This window comes from Pangasianodon hypophthalmus, chromosome 26 (genome assembly GCF_027358585.1).
Source record: "Pangasianodon hypophthalmus isolate fPanHyp1 chromosome 26, fPanHyp1.pri, whole genome shotgun sequence".
NCBI classification, from domain to species: Eukaryota; Metazoa; Chordata; class Actinopteri; order Siluriformes; family Pangasiidae; genus Pangasianodon; species Pangasianodon hypophthalmus.
This window is the reverse complement of record NC_069735.1, coordinates 10,698,050-10,722,457: the sequence shown is the minus strand read 5'-3', so window position 1 is coordinate 10,722,457 and position 24,408 is coordinate 10,698,050. Positions and strand designations below refer to the sequence as shown.

The 24,408-nt window shown below is 38.0% G+C and overlaps 1 protein-coding gene across 8 annotated transcripts in view; it reads right to left on the bottom strand.

Annotated features, from left to right (window-relative positions):
• The window catches only part of atp11a (ATPase phospholipid transporting 11A), a 99,229-nt gene that overhangs the window by 37,124 nt on the left and 37,697 nt on the right, over positions 1-24,408 (bottom strand). For all 8 annotated transcript variants that reach the window (XM_026932031.3, XM_053229791.1, XM_053229792.1 and 5 more), the window contains exons 2-13: positions 14,131-14,253; positions 12,939-13,028; positions 12,757-12,837; positions 10,811-10,918; positions 8,723-8,851; positions 8,353-8,456; positions 7,078-7,128; positions 6,726-6,790; positions 4,245-4,326; positions 3,601-3,751; positions 2,429-2,626; positions 1,961-2,134 (exon numbers count right to left, since the gene is read on the bottom strand). In XM_026932031.3, the coding sequence (XP_026787832.1) occupies positions 1,961-2,134; positions 2,429-2,626; positions 3,601-3,751; positions 4,245-4,326; positions 6,726-6,790; positions 7,078-7,128; positions 8,353-8,456; positions 8,723-8,851; positions 10,811-10,918; positions 12,757-12,837; positions 12,939-13,028; positions 14,131-14,253 (1,356 nt within the window). The remainder of the gene's footprint in view (positions 1-1,960; positions 2,135-2,428; positions 2,627-3,600; positions 3,752-4,244; positions 4,327-6,725; positions 6,791-7,077; positions 7,129-8,352; positions 8,457-8,722; positions 8,852-10,810; positions 10,919-12,756; positions 12,838-12,938; positions 13,029-14,130; positions 14,254-24,408) is intronic.

Below are 24,408 nucleotides of genomic sequence, written 5' to 3'. Positions count from 1 at the left end.
GTCACCGGCCACATTATTATTATTATTATTATTATTATTATTATTATTATTATTATACCTGCTCATTTATGCAATTATCCAATTAGCCAATCACATGGTAGCAGCGCAATGCATAAAATAGGTGCAGATACTGATCAACACATGCTTCTCCCAATAAGGAAAGTTGAAGACTGGGAGAAAAAAAAAACAAAAAAAAAAAAAACCATCGCCTAGCCTTTTTCTGTCCAGTTTTGGTGAACCTGTGGGCACTGTATCCTCAGATTCCTGTTGTTGGCTGACAGGAATGGAACTTCATGTGTTCTTCTGCTGTTGTAGCCCATCCACCTCAAGGGTGGAGATTTTGTGTGCTTGGAGATGCTTTTCTGCTCACCATGGTTGTAAAGAGTGATTATTTAGTTGTTACCATAGCCTTACTCTCAGCTCGACCCATTCTGAGCGTTCTCCTCTGACCTCTCTCATCAACAAGGCATTCCTGCAGAACTGTAGCTCACTGGATGTTTTTTCTCCATTGACTGTTGTGTGTTAAAATCCCAGGAGATCAGCAGTTTCTGATATCCTCAAACCATGCAAACATTTTTTCCCTATTCTGATGTTTGATGACTGAAGCTCTTGACCTGTATGACTTTTGCACTGATGCCACATGATTGGCTAATTGTACAGGCATTCCTATTAAACGGGCGGCAAGTGTCCATTAAGCAGTCTAAGTACAGGTGTAACTGGTTGCTTTTTTTTAAGTATAGGACTGATGTATCTTCTGCATTTATGCACTGATAATAAACAGTATCACCCTATTGTTCCCTTCTAATGTCATCCATTTTCTCTACCTCCTTTACCTGCACTCTGTGCCAACAGTTTTATCCAAAGTAGATTAACATCTCAACGTAGGGTCTAATTACAACGAGCGTGTAGGACACCACGGCCCCGCCCCACTCTTCTGAGCCTGAGCTCTTCCCTGGTAAACAATACTTTTCCCTAATGATGCATGATTGCTGGGACAGAGGCTGTCAGTGGCAAAATAAATTAAAGTGTTTAAGCAAGATTATGTGGCTAGAAAACAAAAGACGACAAATATGTACCTAATCGAGGTATTAAACACAACGCTCACACAGTCTTAAATGGATGCTCTGCTTTTAAACCCCAGCAGGACATAACAGACGAGTCTGTCAGCTAGAAAATTTTTCAGTTAAAAGATGTTCATCTGACGTAACGATCGTATGAGAGACTACATTTAAAAGTATAATCACACAGGAAAGGATAAGATGTAATTAATGAGTTCTTCAATAAGCCATTTTCTTAATCAGACACATTCATTTGTCATGTGTCACTTGAGTTCATTTATCAGCGTGCGAGAATGAGAGAGTGGAAGAGAGCGAGAGTTCACTTCTGTTCCTCTGAGTGAGATAGAGACTGGAGTCTGAATTATCCTGGCCATTCAACCATATCTTCGCACATCCACTCACTCAAAACACTCATTTTTCAACAGACTGCAGAAACTTAGAGGATTCAAAACTTTCACTGATTATGTCTTAACATGACCAGAATAGATGTGAAGTCAGTATAGTAGAGAAATGATAGCTGTGAACAGTAAAAGCCAGATTTTTATTCAGTGTAGGATGTAAAGAATAAATTATTATTAGAAAAATGCTGGAGGATAGAGAGAATACTAAAAAAACACTGTGCACTGACATTTTCCAACAGACAGCACTATTTCTCAGACCTAAATGTCAATATATGTATGAAATAGCCAAGTTGAAGAAAACGTAATAACATCCTGTCCAGTTTTTTGCTTCCGTGTTTCTCCAAAAATAAAATTTTAAAAATAATAATAAAATAATATAAATAAACCTTACTGTGTTATGCCTGCTTCATATGGACTGGAGGCTAAGGCTACATGAACTAATCAAACTTCAAAAGCATGAACTGTGCAAAGTTTTCTGTTTCTAGCATGTTTTAGGCTCACCTTCCGCTCAGTGCAGGGCGACGAGTCGATCATGTCAATGCTGCCGGCTCCAGACATAATCTGGCCATTGCAGATAGCGTGAGGTACGTACACGTGACCGTCTACACAGCACTCGATAAACTCCATGTTGTTTTCCGTCAGAGTTCCTGTCTTATCAGTGAAGACATACTCCACCTGAGAGAAACAGGTACAAATGAGATGGTTAACAGAAGGTTAATCAGAGCTTGTGAAAATATAGAAATAAAACCTAAATAAAAAATTAAATTAAATTAAATAGTATATATTTTATTATAATTTATCTTGAAATTAAATAACAAAATAATCAAATTGATTTATTCATTTAACAAAAAATACAATGATATCATATTATCTAATTAATTCATTCATATCATGAATAATTGTAAAAAAATTCAATAAAATTTTAATTAAAATACTTATCCAAAACAGTACTCTCTTCTTCGATCTCACCTGCCCGAGTTCCTCATTAAGATCCGACGTGTTAACAAGCGCACCCTCTCCCAGCTCCTCGTCAAACATCTCGTCGTCCCACGTAATAAAATAAGAGCCAAGAAACTTCTGCATTTCCACAGTCACGTACATGGACACAGGAATGATGTAGTTAAAGAGGACCATGAAAGCCAGGAAGTCTGTGAAGGCCCGTATCAACTGAAGGCGAAAAAAAGGAAAAATGCAGTGTGTTCAATGGAATATTTGTGTTTTTACACACGTTGCGCTAACAATCAATACACACAAGGCTAGCAATTTAGCTAGCTAGCACTTGAAGTCTTTCACACATACAATGTAAAGTGAGAATGATGGTGGAAATGAGACTAAGTCATCAGGAGTAGCAACATTTTCCTCAGATGTGTTGGTAAATTCCTAAGAAAAGAATTGCTATGACTAAAATGGCACTGTAACCAAACATCTATGTGCTTGACTACACTGACAATTGTCAACATTCATCACGATTTGCTAATTCTACACATGCGAATACCACAAGAAATTTTCTTGTAAGCGCCTTGAACACAACAGCATATGAACGTAGTGTTATATGGAGAGGCAAACACAATGTACTAACAATGTGCTTTCAGTATGGAAAGAAAAACACAATGTGTTAACATCTAGAGCACACAAGGCTAGCAAATTTATCTAGCTGGTAATTTAAGTCTTTCATCCAGACAATGTAGAGACAGTGATGGTGGAAAGTAGACAAAATCATCAGAAGTATTAACATTTTCCTCAGATGTGTTGGTAAATTACGAAGAAAAGATTTGCTATGACTAAGTTTGCACTGGAATTACACCTCATTACACTAGTATCACCTGATAACCAACTTCAGTGGGTTCTGCCACATTGAGAAACATCAATTGCTTTACAATTTACTAGTTCTGACACTGTAAATACTGAAATATTGCTGTAAGCTCACTGAACGCAGCACCATTTTAACATATTATGACTCCATAATTAGTATAATGAACTGTATGATCTGGATAGTAATTTTTTTTTATTACATTTGAGTAAACAAAAAGAGACCTTACCAGTCACACCCATACTAAAAAAGAATCTATAAAACACAGCCTGAGATAGAAAAGGCCTTTGGATGCGTTATAGGAAATGAATTTCTAGTGTACTGGACGTACTACATGACGTTGCCGCTCGGTCTCTGTTTTTTGGTTGTACCAGGGCTCGTCTCGGTTGGGATCGGCCTGCCACACGTACTTGAGGATAGTGTTGATTAGAGCTTTACTGATCAAGATGCAGAGATAAACAACCAGGTACGCATTCATAGACCTGCAAGAACAGAAAATGAGCGATTAACAAGAGTTCCTCTGACTTAATGTCAAGGACAAAATTTTATTAAAAAAAAAAACCAATGTGCTTGTATAGAGATTCGGAGAAGGTTCACCGAGTTTGTTATAGCTCAAACTAAGTTTCAATAGATCCCCTGCTGTACAACCTCCAATGATTTCAACTTCTATTAGATCACAGCAGTTATCTATGGAGCTATTAAGGAAAACCAGGACCGGAAACTACGTTCAAAAAAGATCGCAGGGACACCAAATGATGTCCCATCCACCGACTTTTAACTGCCTTCTATAAACTTCTGAGTGAAACTGAATACTGCACATCTTGCACAAGTAATTACAAATCATTAAGTAGGCAATCTGCGGTGCTTACCTAATAAGGTAAAACATGCATTAGAAACCGCAGTCTAGCATAATTTACTCAGAAAACACTAATAGGAATTGAACTACATTAAGAAAAGTACATAATGAAATCTTACTTTTCTACAGCAGAGCGTTTCTGGGATTTGGACTGATAGTTCAGGGCCATTTTGGTCTCCATGCCAGTATAGATAGCCACAGCTGAAAGAAAAAAACACAAACAAAAATCAAGTTAGGAAATGCTGAGTACAGTTAAATGACATTGTAAAATGGTAGTGTTTTTATGGATCCTGTGCATACATACTGATAAGATATGCCTTGTATACATTTCCTGTCAAGAGCAAGCCACCCTTCCATGTGACTATCCATTAGCTGATATTGGTGATATAGTGGATATCATTAAAAAGTAATATCTTGATAGTTACCCAAGCATTTAGTATTTTCTCTTTTCTCTTAGTATTTAGTATTTTCTCTTTCTAATACATGTCCACATACCTAAATATACGCTTACATGTAACCTATTTAAGGTTTAAAGAAGGTCTGTCAAACAAAATGTTCAGATTGTACTGCATTATATTGTACTGTATTTTCTTTCTTAGGACTGCAGTACATTTACAATTATTCTTTATTGTCCTAATGTCATTTAAAGTCCTCTACCTTAAAAATACAAGGTACAAATGAGAAACCCTGTTAAACTCTTAAGAGAAAGAAAGAAAAGTCCACTTTTATATTATCACATATAAATCATCATAAATTTCAACAGTTAGCTAATATTTACTTGGCGTACCCTTAAACTGTATCATGAAAGTGAATACTCATAGTAATACAGCCTGACATGTAAGCAATTTGCATATAATATAGAATATATACAATATATATATCCATATATTTGACACTTAATATAGATTTCATGTTATTGCTACAGATTGCAATATATATATATATATATATATATATATATATATATATATATATATATATATATATATATACACACACTCACTGGCCACTTTAATAGGAACACCTGTTTGCACCATTCTGTGAAAACACTAGAGCCTGGTGCGCATGAAAATCCCAGGAGATCAGCAGTTTCTGAAATACTCAAACCAGTCTATCTGGCACCAACCAATCACTGAGATCACATTTTTGCATCATGCTGCTACTACATGATTGGTAGATTGGCTAACTGCATGAATGAGCAGATGTACAGGTGTTCCTATTAAAGTGACTGGCAAGTGCGTCTTTAAGTATACTAAAACAGGCTGGTTCAAATGCTCACATAAATTAAAACTTCGTGTATTGTTGACATGCTTTACATATAATACTGCAGACTTAGGTGAGCTAAATTGTTTAATTAACAGATTTAAGCTGTGTGAATATATATATATATATCACATATTCGAGATGTTTAACGGTCTGCTGTGATCCTGGCAACTCAGAACAGTACTATTACCATTTAATGACCCCTTTTTTCATAAAAAGTTAAGGACCTTCACACACACAGACCTAATATGAGCCTAGCGAGGATTTTCATGTAGACAATGGTCTCTCTTTCTCGCTCTCAGTGCAATTAAGGACTTCATTTTGATCTTTCAGTCCCTTCAACAACTCATTTAATTACAGTGGGAATGGAGCGAGAGAACGGCTTAACGAGCCAAATCACAGCTTTCCCACTCCCTTGCTTTATCTCTCTCATTCTCACTCTCCTGAGCGCTTCTTATTCTTTTCACAATTTGCCCTCTTGTACTGCCTTTCTCACCCTCTCTGCCATTGTCTTTGTCCGACAGGGATTTCTGCTGTGGCTAAACTATTTCACTCTCATAACACACTCTGAGCAAAAAAAATCATGTCGCTAAAACTACACAGCATTGGCTGCTTGAGAATTATACCCTTATGGCAATATGTTAAAATCCTTAGCATTGGCAAACACTTTCAGAAAAAAGGTACTAAACTGTATCACTGCTTGTCACTGGGGATATACTGTATATTCAAGTGTACATCTAAACCCTTTTACCTTATTGAATTATGTAATTACAGTGCTGTAGAATTATGGAATCTGATTGGTCAGAAGTTTTTCTTTTTTTTTTTTTTAATTTTCTAAAACAGCAGCTCTGACAACAGTGCCAGCTGTAATGCAGCTAATAATAATCATAAAAAAGTGGTGTTATTTAAAAACCTATAATCGTTGAGATAAGCGTTCTGTAAGGAGATGATTATTTAAAATGTATGGAAGGGGTCTCTAGTGTCAGTGCTTAGTAATAGTCAGTAAGTTTTCCGCCACAGGAAAGTCTTCAGTACAGAGGACTTAGCAGTGCTTCACGGTGTCACAGTAACACGACTGGCCTGCTATAATGTAGGGGATAACAGTGACTAACTTGTCTCACAGACATTCCACAAAATTGCTTGTATTGTTGGCAAACTGCTGTGGTATAAGAAAAATAAAGCACTTTGAGACGTGCATGTTATAAGAAAATAATTAACTTCAATGTGGTACAAAGGATGTACCATTAAGAGCACGACTCCACTGACAAGCAATGGTAAACTTTAGTACCTTTTCTCCTGAGAGATTAATAAGGTTGTAGAAAACACATTTTTATTACCATATATGAACTCTGTGTTTTTCAACGTGGCCCCTCGCAGCAGCAGGTTTTCCGAGCCCAGAGGTCTAAAAGCAGAGATTAAATTCACTACAGTATACGCATAGCACAGGATGGGCACTTTGCCTGAATTTTAAAAAGGTGAGAGAATATAGTGAAATGGATTGCATCTCACAAAGCAGATGGCAAACTGCTGGCTCAGTTATATGTCAGCTTTAGGCTTTACTCCAATAGAGATGTGCTCCATGAAGGCTATAAAATCTTCCTGCAGCATTCAATACTGCACATTCCATCTTTCTTGTACACACACACAAACTCCTTTAATTAGGGGTCAGCTTCCTGTGTATGGATTTACCTTGCAATGGGCTCATCTCGGTCCAAATAAATATTGATGCGTCCCACAAATCTAGACAGAGAGAGAGAAGCACAAAGTCAATACCGATACTGGTATCAGGTATCGGTCTGATAGCTTGCTCATTTACCTGTACTCATTAAAAAAATGCTCCGATACCAATATGATACTATGTGAGGTACAATTAGTGTATATTGTCAGGTACTAGCATTATGGGACGTATATAATGTTTATTATGTATATTATGTATTATGTATATTAATACTATGGGAGGTACAATTAGTGTATGTTGCACTAATAAACAGACAACACAAAATACCAGTGATCTGGACGTATTATACGATGGCAATTGAAGCAAAGTAGACTGCAAATTTTGCTTTGTCAAAATGTCAAGAGGAAGAAATAAAGAGCCTTCCGGTGATACAAGTAACCTAATAAAATATTTTCTACATAAAACTCAGCATGAGGAGTTCAGTGAAAATAACAGCTCTTACCCAGTATATTGTTATTGATGATCAGCCACTATAGGTCATTGACAACAATGGATTCAGCCACAAAAAAACAAAAAAAATTTACTTTACTTACAGCTGTAAGTAAAAACAGCTGTGTTTTCCAAAGTGAAATTATCCCAGTGATAATTAAAGTGAAAATTCACTGTAGCCCTACTCGATCCAAGGTAACTAGTCTAGCTAGATATTGCAATTCAGTTTAACTCAGCTAGCTAACGTAATAAAGAACAAACCTAGAGGTTCCTCAGTGGTGCAATAGAAAAGCGTTCACCCAGACCGTGAGTTCGGATCCCGATGATACAACAACCATACGTGGCCGGGAGCCTCTGTGAGCCTCTGTGAGCCTCTGTGAGCTCATGTATGAGGAAGACGGTAGATAGCGCTTTCCTCCGAGTGTAGAGCGTAAGCAGCAGTTCAAAAAGAACATGCATTTGTGCACTTTTCATGGCCACTATTTAAACCAATGATCCATAAACAGAGCTAAATAAAATGTTCTGTAACATCCCTGACTGATTAATAGTAGGTAAATAACTAGTAAGAACCAAAGAGTATTATAGCTGTGCTTGAGCACGTGAGCATATTTGTTCTGTCTGCGTTTATTGCTCAGCTGCTCTCTGCTTAATGTTTGCTCATGCCTTTTACTGTTACTCGTAATTATGCATGACGTGTGGCATGCGTCTTTGATATATTGTGTGTTTTGCAGCAACACACAAGTGTGACATTTGAGTTGCTAAGGTTGAGTTGTTTATATGAAGGGGTAATGACTCACTTGTAGAGGTCTGGTTGGGGTTGTTCACATTCTATAGTGGCCTGCAGTTGGTCCACCTCCTTCTCTGTATTAAAGGCCTTGGTGTCCTGAACTGCATAATAGGTCTTTGTGTGGAGAGAAGAGTGCAACAGTGAGCAGTCAGCATGCCAAGGACACACACACACACACACACACACACACACTCCCTCTAATGAACTCAATTTCAGTTGCACCTCAACGCAGCTCAAATTATAGCTCAATTCATCTAGAAAAAAGTAACTAATCTACATAAAGTTTTATTTTCCTGCAGTCTCAGCAATGAAGCACTTTTCACTCCTCCTCCTAGAGCATTGTGAGTAATGCAATACACAATGCTTTGTGCCTTAATCACCTTGTGACTGGACTCGCCGTCCAAGCTGGCAGTGGTGACGAAACACGTGCCATCGTCTCGACTGGTGGAAAGCAGGATCAGGTCACAAGGGAACGTCTCATCCTCCTTCACCAACACCACATCACCCACCTGCATGCATAAACATGCACTAACATCAACATGGTTACAGCATAGCAAGCCTGTTACGCTATTAAAACCAATTACAAAGGTGAGTGTCATAAAGCTGCAACAGTCATAAAATCACACATGGGCTTACGTTTACTTGTGTTTGAGAAATCCTCCTTATTCCCGTTCTACTGTGTACGTTACATGTTCATAACTACGCCTTGACTAAAGAAAACCATGTTGTGGAAAAAAAAATCATTGTTCTTCACAACACAAGGCTATGATGTCATTACCACGCTCTTATTGAAGCTTTGCTGCCTAACACAGACCCTATTCACAGAGTTCCACTCGGGACATCAACCAACGCCTGCTGTAGTGAGAACAACATGGACAATGGATGTTTAAACACTATGATTTAACATCCTAAATGCCTCATTTTAACCACACAAATACATACGCAAACATAAATCTATCATTCTGATGACGGGCGTATCTGGGACGCTGTTGGCATCGGGAGAGATTGAGTGTTACCTAACAGATTAAAGACGATGACTGGATTATGTGGAGGAAAAAAATACAACAAACTGCATCTAAATTTATACTCGAGTTCGGTCTGTTTGGTTTGTCATCATTTTGTTTCAACGTTAAATAATCTGCACATTTCAGACTAGAAATGTGCATCAGGATTGGGATCCTAGCCACTGGTAAATATGTGCTGTGTGATGCATTTACCAAATTCATTCATGTGGGATTTAAAAAAAATCAGTCTATTTCAGTCAAACATGTGCTAATCTCTATCCATTGTGTCTATAGCCCAATGTTTCCCTGTACTGAGGAAGAACAGAAAAAACTGTTTATTTATAATGGAAGACTTGGGACAGTTGTTAAATCTGAATTCTGTCAGTCAATGTTTTTGCAAAACATTTTGCCAGAATGCCAGAATGAATTGTTCAAAAATGATTTTAAATTAAGCTCTTGAACTGTATAATTTGTTGTTTCAGCAATCTGGCTACTTTTTTAGAGGGAAGAATTTGTTGTTATGCGCTAACAATATAGCATCTTCGTATTACCAATGTTCTCATCACAAAACTGAATAAAAACTTTACTAGTAATCTATAACAGTTATAGTTTTTAATTCATGTTATATAATCACAGTGTATACACAGTGCATACATCTATAACTGATTATTAATGGAATTCAGCCACTGCCCTTAGACTTCCATGGTAAATGAGCTATACGTAAAATGGGTTTTGCTGTCTCCCTGCACAGAAATATTCTTGTTTGTGGAAATCACACATGGGCTGTAGATGCTCCGGGTAGAGACTAGGTTGAAAAACACATTAATATTCCTTTAATTCTGTTAAGTACAATGCCAAGAATTGTACTGCAAGAAATGACTCCAGATATCTTCCACAATGACAAAAGCCAGGTTAAAAAAAGCAATCCTGAATTATTTAAAGCACAAATACAATTTTTGTCATATTTCTAAGGTATAGCACAGGCTTTCTAGAGATTCTGATACAAGACAGACCTTCAATATTTTTTATTTCATATCTCACTGATAAGTGGCATAGCAATGTCTCAGTAGTGAGACTACCTTCACCATGAATGTGGGAACACTCCACCATTCTGTCTGTCATCATGCCAACCCTCTGCTGCCAAACACTAACTGGGACAATGCTGTCAGCTGAATTGCATTACAGAGTAAAAAAACGGCTAGTTTTCTCCCACACCAGTTGCGCAGTTAGGTCACACAAAGCCTCAGTCCTGAATATAAAGACTTCCTTATAACTGGGAATATACAGAGCCATTGTCAGCGGCAAAGGTCAATGTCCTTCATAAAGCATTTTAAATGACACTTTGACGTGTGTTATTTTTTGCACCACAATGTTAAGTCAACAGTGACCCTGCAGTCAACATACGACTGACATATGACTGCATGCATTATTAAAATGTGGCACGTTTTCTTCCAAGTAACACACCTGCAGCTTGCGACTCTGCTTGCGCACCACTTTGCCTTTTTGGACGACTTGAACGGGACACTGGTTGATGGCGTTGTCCGCCTTGTGCCTGAGCCAGTCCTCATAGCCCTGCACAGAAGAGAGAGAGGGACAAGTATGCAGAGTTACAAAGTGCAAAAGAGAGAATCTAATATTTTGGTTTGTAGGATGTGAGAGATGTTCAAAACGAGCATGTTTAAGGGTACTATCCCAGTACCTTGTTTTCTGAGAGCGTATATAAAATATATATCATGATGCTTGCAGACAATTTCACAATACGCACTGCTACAAAACTTACAGTACCTTGCGAAAGTATTCACCCCCCCTTGGTGTTTTTCCTGTTTTGTTGCATTACAACCTGGAATTAAAATACATTTTATTTGGATTTTATGTAATGGACCTAACAATATAGTCCAAATTGTTGAAGTGGAATGAAAAAAATATCTTGTTTTAAAAAAAAAATTAAAAACTGAAAAGTTGTGAGTGCATATGTATTCACCCCCTTTGCTATGAAACCCCTAAATAGGATCTGGTCCAAGCAATTAACTTCTGAAGCCACATAATTACTTGATTAAGAGCCACCTGTGTGCAATCAAAATGTCACATGAGCTGTCACATGATGTCAGTATAAATACACCTTTTCTGAAAGACCCCTGAGTCTGTAACACCACAAAGCAAGCAACATGAAGACCAAGGAGCTCTACAAACAGGTCAGAGACAAAGTTGTGAAGAAGTATAGATCAGGGTTGGGTTACAAAAAAAAAAATCCCAAACACTGAACATCCCATAGAACACCATTAAATCCATTATAACAAAATGGAAAGAATATGGCATCACTACAAACCTGACAAGAGAAGGCTGCCCACCAAAACTCACAGACAGGACATGGATGGTATTAATCAGAGATTCAACAAAGATAACACTGAATGAGCTGCAAAGATCCACAGCAGAGATTGGAGCAGAGATTCAACAAAGATAACACTCAAGGAGCTGCAAAGATCCACAGCAGAGATTGGAGTATCTGTCCACAGGACCACTTTAAGCCATACGCTCCACAGAGCGTGGCTTTATGGAAGAGTGGCCAGAAAAAAAAGCTTTTGCTTAAAGAAAAAAATTAAGAAAACATGTTTGGAGTTCATCAAACAGCATGTGGCAGATTCCCCAAACATGGAAGAAGTTTCTCTGGTCAGATTGAACTTTTTGGCCATCATGGGAAACGCTATGTGTGGCGCCAACACTTCCCATAACCCCGAGAACACCACTCCCACAGTGAAGAATGGTGGTGATAGCATCATGCTGTGGCGACGCTTTTCATCGGCAGGGAATGGGCAACTGATCAGGACTGAAGGAAAGATGGATGGCACTAAATACAGCAATTCTCGAGGAAAACCTGTTTCAGTCTGCCAGAGATTTGAGACTGAGATTGAGATTTGAGAGATGAGAAACATATTGCTAAAGCTACACTGGAGTTTAAAGGGAAACATTTAAATGTCTTGGAATGGACTAGTCAAAGCCCAGACCTCAAGCCAGTTGAGAATCTACAGCATGACCATAAGGGAGGAGGGGGGAGTTTTTTGTCTTAATTATTTTTTTATGTCACAATAAAAATATTTTGCACCTTCAAAGTGGTAGGCATGTTGCGTAATTCAAATGGTACCCAAAAAATCCCTTTTAATTCCAGGTTGTAATGCAACAAAACAAGAAAAACACCCAAGGTGTTTGCAATACTTTTGCAAGTCAGTGTATATAAAACTCAGAGAATACTTAGATCTGCTGAGATCTGATCACTTAGACAAAGCGTCAGAAAAACTTGTAATGTCACAATTTAAAAAAAAAAACAGAAATAAAAAATTCAGAGGGAGTGAGCTGCAAGAATTTCCAAAAAAAAAAATAAAAAAGGAAAACAACAAGGTATTTCACTTGCTTACCTGTTTAATGGCGGTTACAGTGATGACAAAGAAAAGTGGTAAACCACTGGTGATGGGACTGGTGGGAGTGTCGATGATTAACTGCAGAGAGCGATAAAATGAAAGGACAAACAGAGTCTTTCAGTCTGCTTGTGCTGAGTAGAACACTGCTATTAAAAAGACATAACTTCACTGAGGCTCACCTGTACAAGAAAGATGATGAGAAAGTAGAAATTTGCAATTCTTCTAAATTGTTCAAACAAATTCTTCGGAATAAAGTTCCAAAAAGTGTACTGTAGGAAGACGGATTTAGGGAAAACAACATGTTAGAGCAGTCTGAGGGGATTACAGGGAAAATGAGGCACGCACTATAATAAGACATTATATACAGAAGCTGTTTAAAATCTGTTTTGATGAAAGAGGATTTCATTCAACATGACATTTTTATTTCCCACAACTTTAAACAAATTTATCCCCCATTTATGCTACTTTTTGCCCAATTTATACCAATTTTATCAATTTACACCACTTTGTCCCAACATTTTACACCACTTTTCCTGTCATTTTACACCATTGTGGTCCTTCGTTTCATTTTAAACAAATGTTTACTCTATTTACACAAATTTCTCTTTTCAAAATTTTTTCCCAAATATGCCATTTTTTACCCCTAACCACAACACTCCCTTTGCTCCTGTTTTAGCCCACTATGTGCACTCTTTACCACTTTCCATTATTTACACTACTTTTATTTTCATTTCACACACCACCTTTATCCCAGTTTTACATAACTTTTTTAATGCCATTTACACTCCCCTTTCTACTATTTATGGCATATTCCTACCCAGTTTTCCCCTCATTTATCACCACATTTTACACCTCTACCTTGCCCCCTATTTAACACTAGTTTTTACCTTCCACCAATTTTATACTATATTACATTTGAGTCCCATTTTAAACCTTCCTTTCCTCCATTTTACATTACACTACTTTGGTACCCACTTTACACCACTCCTTGTCCCTATTTTAACCTCTTTTTACATGCTTTTTGACTACTTTCCCATGTTTTCCAGTATTTTACACCAAAGTGGCCCAAAAAAAAAACCCCAAAAGAAACATCTCAACAAAAACATACTCAAGTTCATTTCCAACAAACAAATGCTTAATGAAAATGTCAGCAAAAGCTCTATCTAATCATTTTTTCATAAATTTTTGGAACTGCTGAGACTTTAATATTTTACATCCACTTTCATTAAGGTAAATTAAGTGCAGTTCTAAACTACAGTGTTCAATATACAATGCTTTAATTTAATCTGTGCATAAAAGAGACTATTCTCATGGCAATCATGTTGAAGGTTCAGTATTTCAGCACTGAGGAGTTTCAATATTGTGTCAGACCTTAGAGGAGACTATTCTGTTGTCGGGGAACCTCTGAGGGATGTAGGCCTCAGTGCCAGGGGGTGGCACTTTCTGTCCGATATACACCGTCCTGCTGTCCACCCAGTTCTCCTCCCCTGCACACTGTACAGACAGAGAGAGAGAGAGAGAGAGAGAGAGAGAGAGAGAAAGAGGGAGAGAGGTTATTCATTTACTCACTAGTTTATAAGATCTTTTTTCCATTCATCATCTTCCCTTCTTCCACAGTCTGAGAGCGACTCTATTAAAGCTCTTATGGGTAATGAATGCTATGACCTACACAGCTGCACTTCTACAAAATATAATTCAACCAATTAAAGACTGGATAACATTTCTCTCAAAAAGCCCGTGATCATCAAATTACTCCCAAAGTGCTTAATTATATCAGAAAGTTATATTTGAATCATATTGCTTCTGAAGTGCTCTTTTTAGTGCCACGCTTGATGCCTCTCGGATATTCCCACTAAAGGCTCTTGCTAAAGACTCTGATGGCCATCTCAAACCATACACTTATTCTTTTACTTCAGTCTCTGAATGCTTGACCATCTAGTCATTGCCAGCAGCCCAAAATTATCCTATTACACATAAATGCCTGCATAAATTATGTGCAACTTTTCTTCACAAAGTGTGGGATTTAACAAAACAAAATGTTTGCACAGAAATGTCTGTAAAGGCACCGTATACACTGTCTTGCGTTAGTATTCACCTCTCTTGAACTTTTCTCCATTTTGTACTGTTACAACCTGGAAATTAAATGAATATTTATGGGATTACATGCCATGAATCTTCACAAAATAGCCCATAATACTTAAGATGGGGTATCAACAGGGTTTTGCAAAATTATTTAGAAATAAACAAAAGTTGGGCTTTCGAGTGGCCAACAAAAAAGTGTCTGCCTTATAGCAGGGAGCTCACAAGTTCAAATTCTGACAATGCCACAGCCATCCTTGGCAAGGAGCCCAAGAAAGCAATACTAGCCAATGGAGGGCATTTGTGAGCTCATGTATGCGGAAGAGGGCAGATAGTGCTTTCCTCAGAGTGTGTTCAGCTGTCCTGTGACATTCAAAAAGATGCCAGGGCTAGCTTCACATATCTAGGAGGAACCACATGTTAGCCTTCACCCTCCCCAGTTGGAAGCTGTGGTGTGATAGGGGAGAGCTACCGTAGCTAGTGGCCAGGAATAAGCAAAGTGAACAGATTGGGAGAAAATGGCAGGGAAAAAAATGTGCAAAAGTTGTGATAGCATAACTATTCATGCCCATTGTCGCCAGCACCCTAAATTAGATTCTGGGAAGCCATAATTAGTTGAAAGGGGGTCGACCTGCAAACAATTAATGAGTCACATGATTTCAATATGAATACGCCTGTTCCTGCAAGACCCCAGAGATTGTTAGAGAACATATCTACACAAACCAAATCTTCTGGAAAAGTTCTGGAAACGTGTCAATATCCCAAACTTTGAACATCCCACACTGAACTATTCAATCTATTATGAAAAATGGAAATAATATGGTACAACTGCAATGCTGCTTAGAGGAGACCATCCACGAAAAGTCAGCGACTGCGTAAAGAGGGCATTAATCAGAGACGCAATCTCTGCCTCAGCAGCGTATTCCTGGAGCCACTACAGAAATGACTAGAATTGATATTGACTGGGAAAGACTGGAGAATGAAATCACTTCAGAAACTAAAACGCCTCTAAGTGAAGTAATTAGTGAAGCAATAACTCTCAAGATGTCCTCGACTTGTTTCGGTCTCCTGTGAATGATGTCTAGCTCTTACGTATGAGCCATTTAGAAGTGTCAGCAGACAATAAGAGCATACTGTAGGCACTGGAACATTTAAAATATAGCTGGGAAAAAACCCATCTGTGCAATCATGCTTGAAGGCTAATAAACAAGCACAGTGACTTTAGCATAATAGTATAATCTCTATCATTAGCAAGTGAATTGTCCATTATACTTATACTAGTATCTGATCAGATGGAAGACATACATAAGTTTTTTGTGACTTTCTTATAACATAGAAAACAAGAATTTGCTTAAAATGGCTACAACTGGGGATCAGTTAGCGTGATCACTCATTGCCATGGCTTTAATTCACAGCAACATTAGCAAGCCACCCTTGCATGGAAAATTAGTGCAGCTCAGCATGAGAGAACAATTTCAACCCGTTAGTATCTCATACACTTCTCCTCGCTGATCAAGCTCCATTCCGGCTCCTCAGTCGCACATTAAACCGAGGGATTTTTTTTTTTAATGATTGTCTTCCATATGGCTCTTCCCTCTCCTCCATATCAACTGGAGTTTACATCAAGATTTGCATGTGATGCCGGGAAACAGGCTTAATTATCGTTTGACATTCTTGGTGCATGCTAATCATGTTCTTATGTGATTTTAATGGCCATGTCATTTGTGTTCCTGTCATGTGCGTTCTTTCTTTCCCCACTGTGCTACGTCATCTTTCTCACATTACTCAGTCTATTCAGGCTTTCCCGCTAAAGGAAGACCTGAAAGCTTGGGAGGCTGGACAGGAAGTTTTAGAAGTGACTCGTTTCTCAGTAATAGTGTGTGTGTGTGTCATCATACATGATACTGACACATTTAAGAATACAGTGTGCACAACCAATACAGTACAATGCCGACAAGTAGTCAGCTAACAGCGAGAGAGAGTGTGTGCGTGTGTTTGTGTGTTTGAAGAGTGGTGATAGAAGTAAGCTCAAAGCTGGTCAGTGAGGCTCTGTCCTCATAATCAGGGTCTAATCTAGCCTTCCCATACAAACACACACACCTACACATATAAACACACATGTTTATTGCTTACACAGACAGACTAATGCTGTTTTGTCTAAGTCTGACACTTCGGGAAGTAAAATGCTACATCAAAGCAGGAAGGACTGGATTGGTTAAGCACACAAACCAATGAAAACAGAGAGGAGTTAGTTGTTACTAGATTCTCAGTTAAGTCAGGAATAAAACATGACAGTGTGTGCTGTTATAGGAAGATTTTCTTTACTGACATGAAGTAGAATTACTATTTCAATTCCAAAGTTTTCCTATAACAGCACCTCCCAAAGTTATCCCTCTTATACCATAGCACTTTGTTAATGATTGCAATATTTATTTATTAACCAACGACACATCATCCTTTTTATCTGTTTATCATTCACGTACCATATAGCAGCTATTAACAGCCGTTCCCTCAGCCACCTCTCTTTTTTTCCTCTAAGTTAACAAGACAGAATAAACGCAGGTTGTCATATTACTGAGAAACCTCAAGACGAAAAGTCCTCTGTACTAAAGACATTGCCATGTCAGAAAAATTACAGTTGCAGCTACAATTCTGACAGTTATAAAGCACTGACACTGGAGACTCCTTCCAAAAATGCTGAATAAGCATCTCCTCATACCAAGCTTCAACATATCAAAAATTATACTTTTTAAATTCTGTTTATGTGAAAGGCTCGCCATACCAGTCTGCCTTCTGACCAATCAGAATCAAGAATTCAACCGTGCTGTGGTATAAACAGTATTAAATGTGAGGCTGGTCCATCTGTCCTTGTAAATCTTAATTTGGTTAGACTGCCCATTGCTACATACTTAAAGGGGCAGTATGCAATGTTGAAAAGCTTTTATAGACCTGTAATAATCATTTCATTTCAAACAATCATGTTTTGCGCTTTCCAAATATTGCCAATCAATTGATCTGTCCAGTTTTTGGGTTTAATTGCACCTTTTTAATGACAAACTGCTCCTTTAATCCATTTCAATAGTTCATAATTAAAACATATATAAACAAGAATCAGGACAAACTCCTTTTGAGTAAACAAACTGAAAAACAAGTGAGCTTTTAAGTTCCTAATTATTCAAATGAGATATTTTAGTAAAACCCATTTCACATTTAAAAACACACACTTGTATGTCAAACAGACACATTAACGAGAGGTGGGGTTAAGCTGTAGATGGGGAATGGAGCTGTGTTGTGGCAGCACCGTGCCCTAGTTTTAAAGACACTCAGATTACACGTGCACCACATTCACACACTCACACACACATACACATACACACACACAGCTCTACCTACCAACTGACCAGCCGAGCGGCTAAACTTACACACCTCTCGGGTGCCAACTTAACTTTACCCACCCACATACACACACATACACACACACACAAACACACCCTCTCACAAATACATACATGCTTTGCAAGTATAGATTTCATCTTTCAGTCACTTTCACACCATGAGTCCAACGTAATAAGCTGTGCTGTATAACAACCCAAAAAAAACATTCATTAAATCACTGAATTACACACACGATTATTTCTTTTCCTTCTAAAACATATTTGTATCCTGGAAAGCTGTCACAGTGTCAGCACTTTTCACTCCCTGTTTCTCATAAGACGGTAATAGTTTAGCATTTATTGGATTAGAGTAGGTGAGCATTCAGGAGCTCCGGTGTGAGCTTTCAGGAGTTTAGTGAGACTAAAAGCAGCAGGTGGAGTTGCTTTGAGTTTCAATCACCCAGGAAAGACTTTAGAGCTTGAAATTGAATTAGAGATGCGTGACGTTAAAATGGGCAAGTGCCAAGCTCTCTTTCTCTCTATCTCCCACTGTGTGTGTGTGTGTGTGTGTGAAGTACTGAGTGCCTTGCGCTTACATCCACTAAAAAATAGCAGGGCATCATTCCCGTAAAACAGCCAAACACAACACAACACTGGACAAGACAGGACAAGACAGGGCGATGTGGCAGACGGTCATGGCTGAAACAGGATACTCAAGCAGACATGCATTAACACACAGACAGCAGGCCATTTACTAATAGACAATATAGATGCTTACGACAGCAAAACATGATGACGAGAACGAAGCGGATCATGTTACCCATAAACATCAGCAGAAGGGTGTAATTAAGTCACGTGTCAAAAGCAAATGTGCATGGTCATCTCTAGCTGCTGTTTGTTTGTTCATGTGTGAGTGTGTGTGTAGTTGGCTGCATCTAACCCTCACTGCCACTGCTTGCATTAAAGCATCTCCACAGCGTATGAAAAACTATCAACTCTCTCTCTCACTAAAGATTTATAAATTAGGTTAGGGTCTCTAAATCACAAACGTGATTCTGGCCGTGTCTCAATACCAAGGACATAAAGTGTGCACTTGCACACCTGAATTTGTCTTCAGTGCTGGTTGAGAGCCGCTAATCCTGAAAAAAATTTGCAACAAACTTCTATATTAGGCAAGTCGGAGTGTCAGGCTTAGATGCTCCGCCCACAGAGCTTGACAACTTTTTTCTGACTGGCTATACGTATTCCATGTATACACACACAGTCCACCAGTTTCTGGTGGGCAAACAAGCTGAGAACAGCATCGCGTCTTACAGTTATAGTCTGTGGGAATTTCAGCTCTACATCATAGCATCACCGACTTTTAACAGATGAGATACATCGGCTTTGAAACATGTCTTACTAGCTAAGTTTTCATCGCTGACTTTCCTTTATTTTTGTTTGCCAAGTCTTCACTTGAACCTCAGTCTGCCAGTTGGCGATTCCTGCTCTAGATATTGTAGCTCAGAAATGATTGCACTGAGTCAATAATAAGTTGTTATAAATAATAACTCGCTTACAGTTGTTGCCAGATATTATCTAGTCTTCTGGCACCATGAGCTACACATCACCTTTCAGTCTTGCTCGTCAGTTATGTGATGTGTAGCTCATGGTGCCAGAAGACTAGATAATATCTGGCAACAACTGTAAGCGGAAAAAAACTTATTATTGACTCAGTGCAATCATTTCTGAGCTACAATATCTAGAGCAGGAATCGCCAACTGGCAGACTGAGGTTCAAGTGAAGACTTGGCAAACAAAAATAAAGGAAAGTCAGCGATGAAAACTTAGCTAGTAAGACATGTTTCAAAGCCGATGTATCTCATCTGTTAAAAGTCGGTGATGCTATGATGTAGAGCCACTACGAAATAATACCACTTAGTATTTTAAGTGCACTTGGTACCATCAATACCAGAAACTAACTTGCCAAAGACAGTCAACCAAAAACGCAAAAACAAAACCACAAACGGATCATAAGCTTGCGAGATTTCATAGGCCAGGAAGGGAGTGCTTCAGAAAATTTCTTTTTGCTCTTGAAGAAACAAAACAGATCTATTAAAGGTCATGGGAAAATGGCACTAGTGGTCTTTCAGTATTTGTGCATCCTGGGGACATCTGCAAGGTTCTTATTTTCATTTTTAGTTTTAGTTTTAAGTGATGCTTGAGACCTCAGTGGACTTCCATGAGACTTCTGTGAACCCTCCGAGTCCAAATCTTTGTCACCTTTGGGTGACAACCTTACTAAAAACCCTTTGCGATATTGGCTAGGACCAATCATAGCAGATAAGTTTGAGATTAGGGTTGAATGGTATGACAAAAATATTATATCATGATATTAAAGACATTTCTTCAGTACACAATACATGAGTTTGCTAAAAAAAAAAAAAAAGAAAAAAAGAAAAAGAAGAAAAGTTTACACCAAACATTAGTGCTGCACAAAAAAAATAAAAATAATACTTCATTTATTGTCTATAAAAAATGTAATTTCTTTTTCATATTTAAAAAGTATATAATTATTTATTTAAAAAATGTTTAAAAATATATTTAACAGTGAAAGGGAGAAAAAAATGTAAAAATATTATTTTACATTCAGCTCCTTCCAGTCAGTTTGTAACTTGTATTTTTTTGCTTTTTTTTTTTTGCACTCAGCTCTTTAAGCATGTTTTGCCTTGAGAATAGTCGACGAAACAAGCAAGAAATTAGGAGAAACCGGTTTAAACCAGACATTTTGGATGTTTGTTTACGTCTGTGGATGCTGGTCTATGTTGCCTATGTCAATGATGAATCTTGATTTCCGCTCCGACATGCAGACAATACGGCCAGAATTTTGTGTCAACAGCATGACTCCATTTACACAACCTGCCTTGTGTTAACAGTTCAGGCTGGCGGTGGTGATGTAATGGTGTAGAGAATGTTTTCTTAGCACTCATTGGACCCCTTAATACCATCGAAGCATCGTTTGACTGCCACAGCCAATCTGAGTATTGCTGCTGGCCATGTGCATCTCTTTATCTTCACACTTTACCATCTTCTAATGTCTATTTCTAATGGCTATTTACTCTTAAGTACTGGAGGACAATAGGGACGCTTTCTGATCATGTTGCAGAGCTACAGGACATTCGGGACAGGGCTTAAGTCTGGGCTCATTTGTATTCTGTTCATTATCTCACTGTTGGTGTATCTCTCCATCTCTTCCTCTCTCTCACTACGTGTGAAACAGGGACTCGTCTTGTAGTCTTGCCAGATCTGAGTGCCCACACATGCATAAAGAGTGCATGGTGGCCCTTTCACCTCACACCCACGCAGTCAGCAGCTAACACACACACACACACACACACACACACACACACACACACACACACACACACACACACCACAGGGGCTGGCGTGGCCTTGCAGGAAGCCGACAGTGAAAAAGACCTTTTCCAGGATGTGACCAGTGTATGTACTGGGATTCTTGCCAAGTTTAAAAAGCACAAAGAACATACTGGACTAACACATGACCTCAAAACTATGTGTAGCTAAAATAAAATTCCATACTTACACAATCTGCACACTTTAAGACAAAACCATAACCTACTGTAATATACTGATGTTCATGGAAAGTATGGAGAAAAAAGTCTGAGTGAGTGAAAGTCAAAAAGTATCAACATTTAAACATACTCAAGTATTCAAGAATAAAAAGTAAATATTTTTAACTGATGAAAACAGCTGACCACGAGTTCATCATGCCCGATTCTGCATGACTAGCTAGTGACTAAACAAGCTAAAGCAATAAACTAATTTATAAAACTTAGCTAGCTATCTTATTTAACTAACTAATTCATGGCAAGGTGCATTAGGTGCATAAAGGTATTTATAATCATGGAGCAGTGAAACAAGCGTGCTGAAAAACTGTCGCACGTGAGAGCACTTCAGTTAGGCGAGCAATGAGCACTAAGATATGCGCATTTTGGATCTACACTATGCTTGTGAGTCGAGGTGCAAGTCTTGGCATTGTGCGCTCATTTGTAATGGCTGCTGATACTGCTCGGCATGCTCAGAACAGAGCTAGATAAAATGTTCCATGATGCCACGGACTAACGTATTTAAATCTGAAAGCACAGAAATGTGCATTCTTAAATATTATGTATAAAAATAATTTGCCATCATAACAGACTTCATTTCACTTGCTACCACCAAAGGTTTGGAAGGTGGTGGTTGTTAATTTCACACCCTGTGTGTGAACGTGATATGAAACCGACCACTGAGAAGCCAAGTCACCTGCTCACTGCCCTGCCTTAGAGCCGAAGGATTTAAAGCTCAGAACTGAGCTTAGCGCCTGAGCAGCTTAGACACTCTGAGAGTGCAGAAATGGAGGGAGGAACTGTGAGAAAAAAAAGGAAAAGAGGAACTGTGAGAAAAAAAAGGAAAAGAGAAAGAACCTGAGTGCTCGAAATGTCATCTTTCATTAGATTTGTTGCCCTTCAACATGACAACCCTGACAAACACGCCTTGAGCAGATCATTATATAATACTCTCACTAAAATTCGTCTTTTCTTGGCCTGAGATCAAAATTTCACATCTAACAAGGTAAAGGAAATAGCAGCATTTATTTATTCGATGAAAGATGTTTGATGTTGCCACACTGAGCGAGGTTGCCAGAGTTATAAGTCTACACCGGGTTTGCAGCTAAAACCAGAGGAAGTAAATGGATGAGATCTTGGGGAAAAATAACACTGTGAGTCTTATTAGTCAAAACAAAACACTTCACTAGCATGAAATACCAAAGATGGAGATTAAAAGTATATTAACGATGTAAACACAAAACACTGCTATTATACCAGCTGGTGGAGGCTAATTCATTCAAATTAGATCATGCTAACTGGTAGCCACAATTTTCTCATTAATTACTAGCTATATTTGTATAGAAGTACAATTAAATAATAATTGAATAATTATAACTATAACTATATATATATAGTTATATATAGTCTTCTTTTTTCTGTTAACATCTTTGTTTTCGTTAAGCCAAGTTCGTGGAAAAATAAAGTAACTGGTCCACACTATTTTTTATTAATTATTATTATTATTATTGAAAGATGAGGAGTTCCAACAAAACAATCTGGAAAAAAACATAAAATATGGTGTAAAAATTCTAAATAAATAAATAAATAAAGTGTTAAGTAATCAATTAAATATTAAATTTGATAACTAAATGTTTTTCACTTTTTTTCTACTTTTCTGTTTTACTTTACGTTTCAACCTTTTTGTACCTTTCCATTTTCTATTTTTTTCTATTTTTCTTTTACTTCTTTTCTTTTATATTCAGCGAGGTTAGAGGAAAAGTGAAAAAAAAAAAGGTTTATGTGAAAGAAAAAAAAAAGAAAAGAGGTATGTGGCAAAATTAGAAAAGTCAATAATCAATAAATAAATAAATAAATAAAGTGGTAAAGTAAATAATTTTTTGTACATTAACTGACATTATAAAATTAATTTACCATTGAGATTATTGACTGAAATGTTCATTTATTTATTTAACTTGATTTACACTTTCTTTTATTGTTATTTTATATTGTAAATGTTAACTTTTATATCTAATATGACCTTCTTGTGACCAAACCAAACCAGGTGTCGAGCTTCGGTGTGGTTTAATCTAACACGGCCTCCTTCACCTGGACGAAACTGTAATCTTCTCAGCTTGGTGACTGCTCAAGGTCAGTGCTGTTAAAAAGACCTGCAGGGACTGATTCAGGGTCAGTTTGGATCCTGGAGGTAAATGGCCACAGTCCATATGGAAAAAGAGGAAAGCTGGTCTCAGAGCAGTGCTGTGTGTTAATGGATTTGGCTGAGCTTCTCAGAACAAAAATGGTGCCAAGTGTCTTCGAGGGGTGGCAGTGGAGTTATGAGGACGATCAGGTGCGTGGCAAAGATCTGGCAACTTTAACCTCCTGTACAAACCTGATGTCCTCTATTCTTTACCTCTGTTGCTGCCATCCATGACCTGATGCCAGTTAACAGACGATCTCCCGACGGGTTTATCAGGGTTAAATATGTGCATGTTCACAGATGCTGGGGTGATTATCAGTGCAGAAGGGCACAAATGTCAGACCGAGAGAATCCACACGTTGTTTTCCACCACACTAATTATTCATTTTTCACTAAACAATAATTTAAGA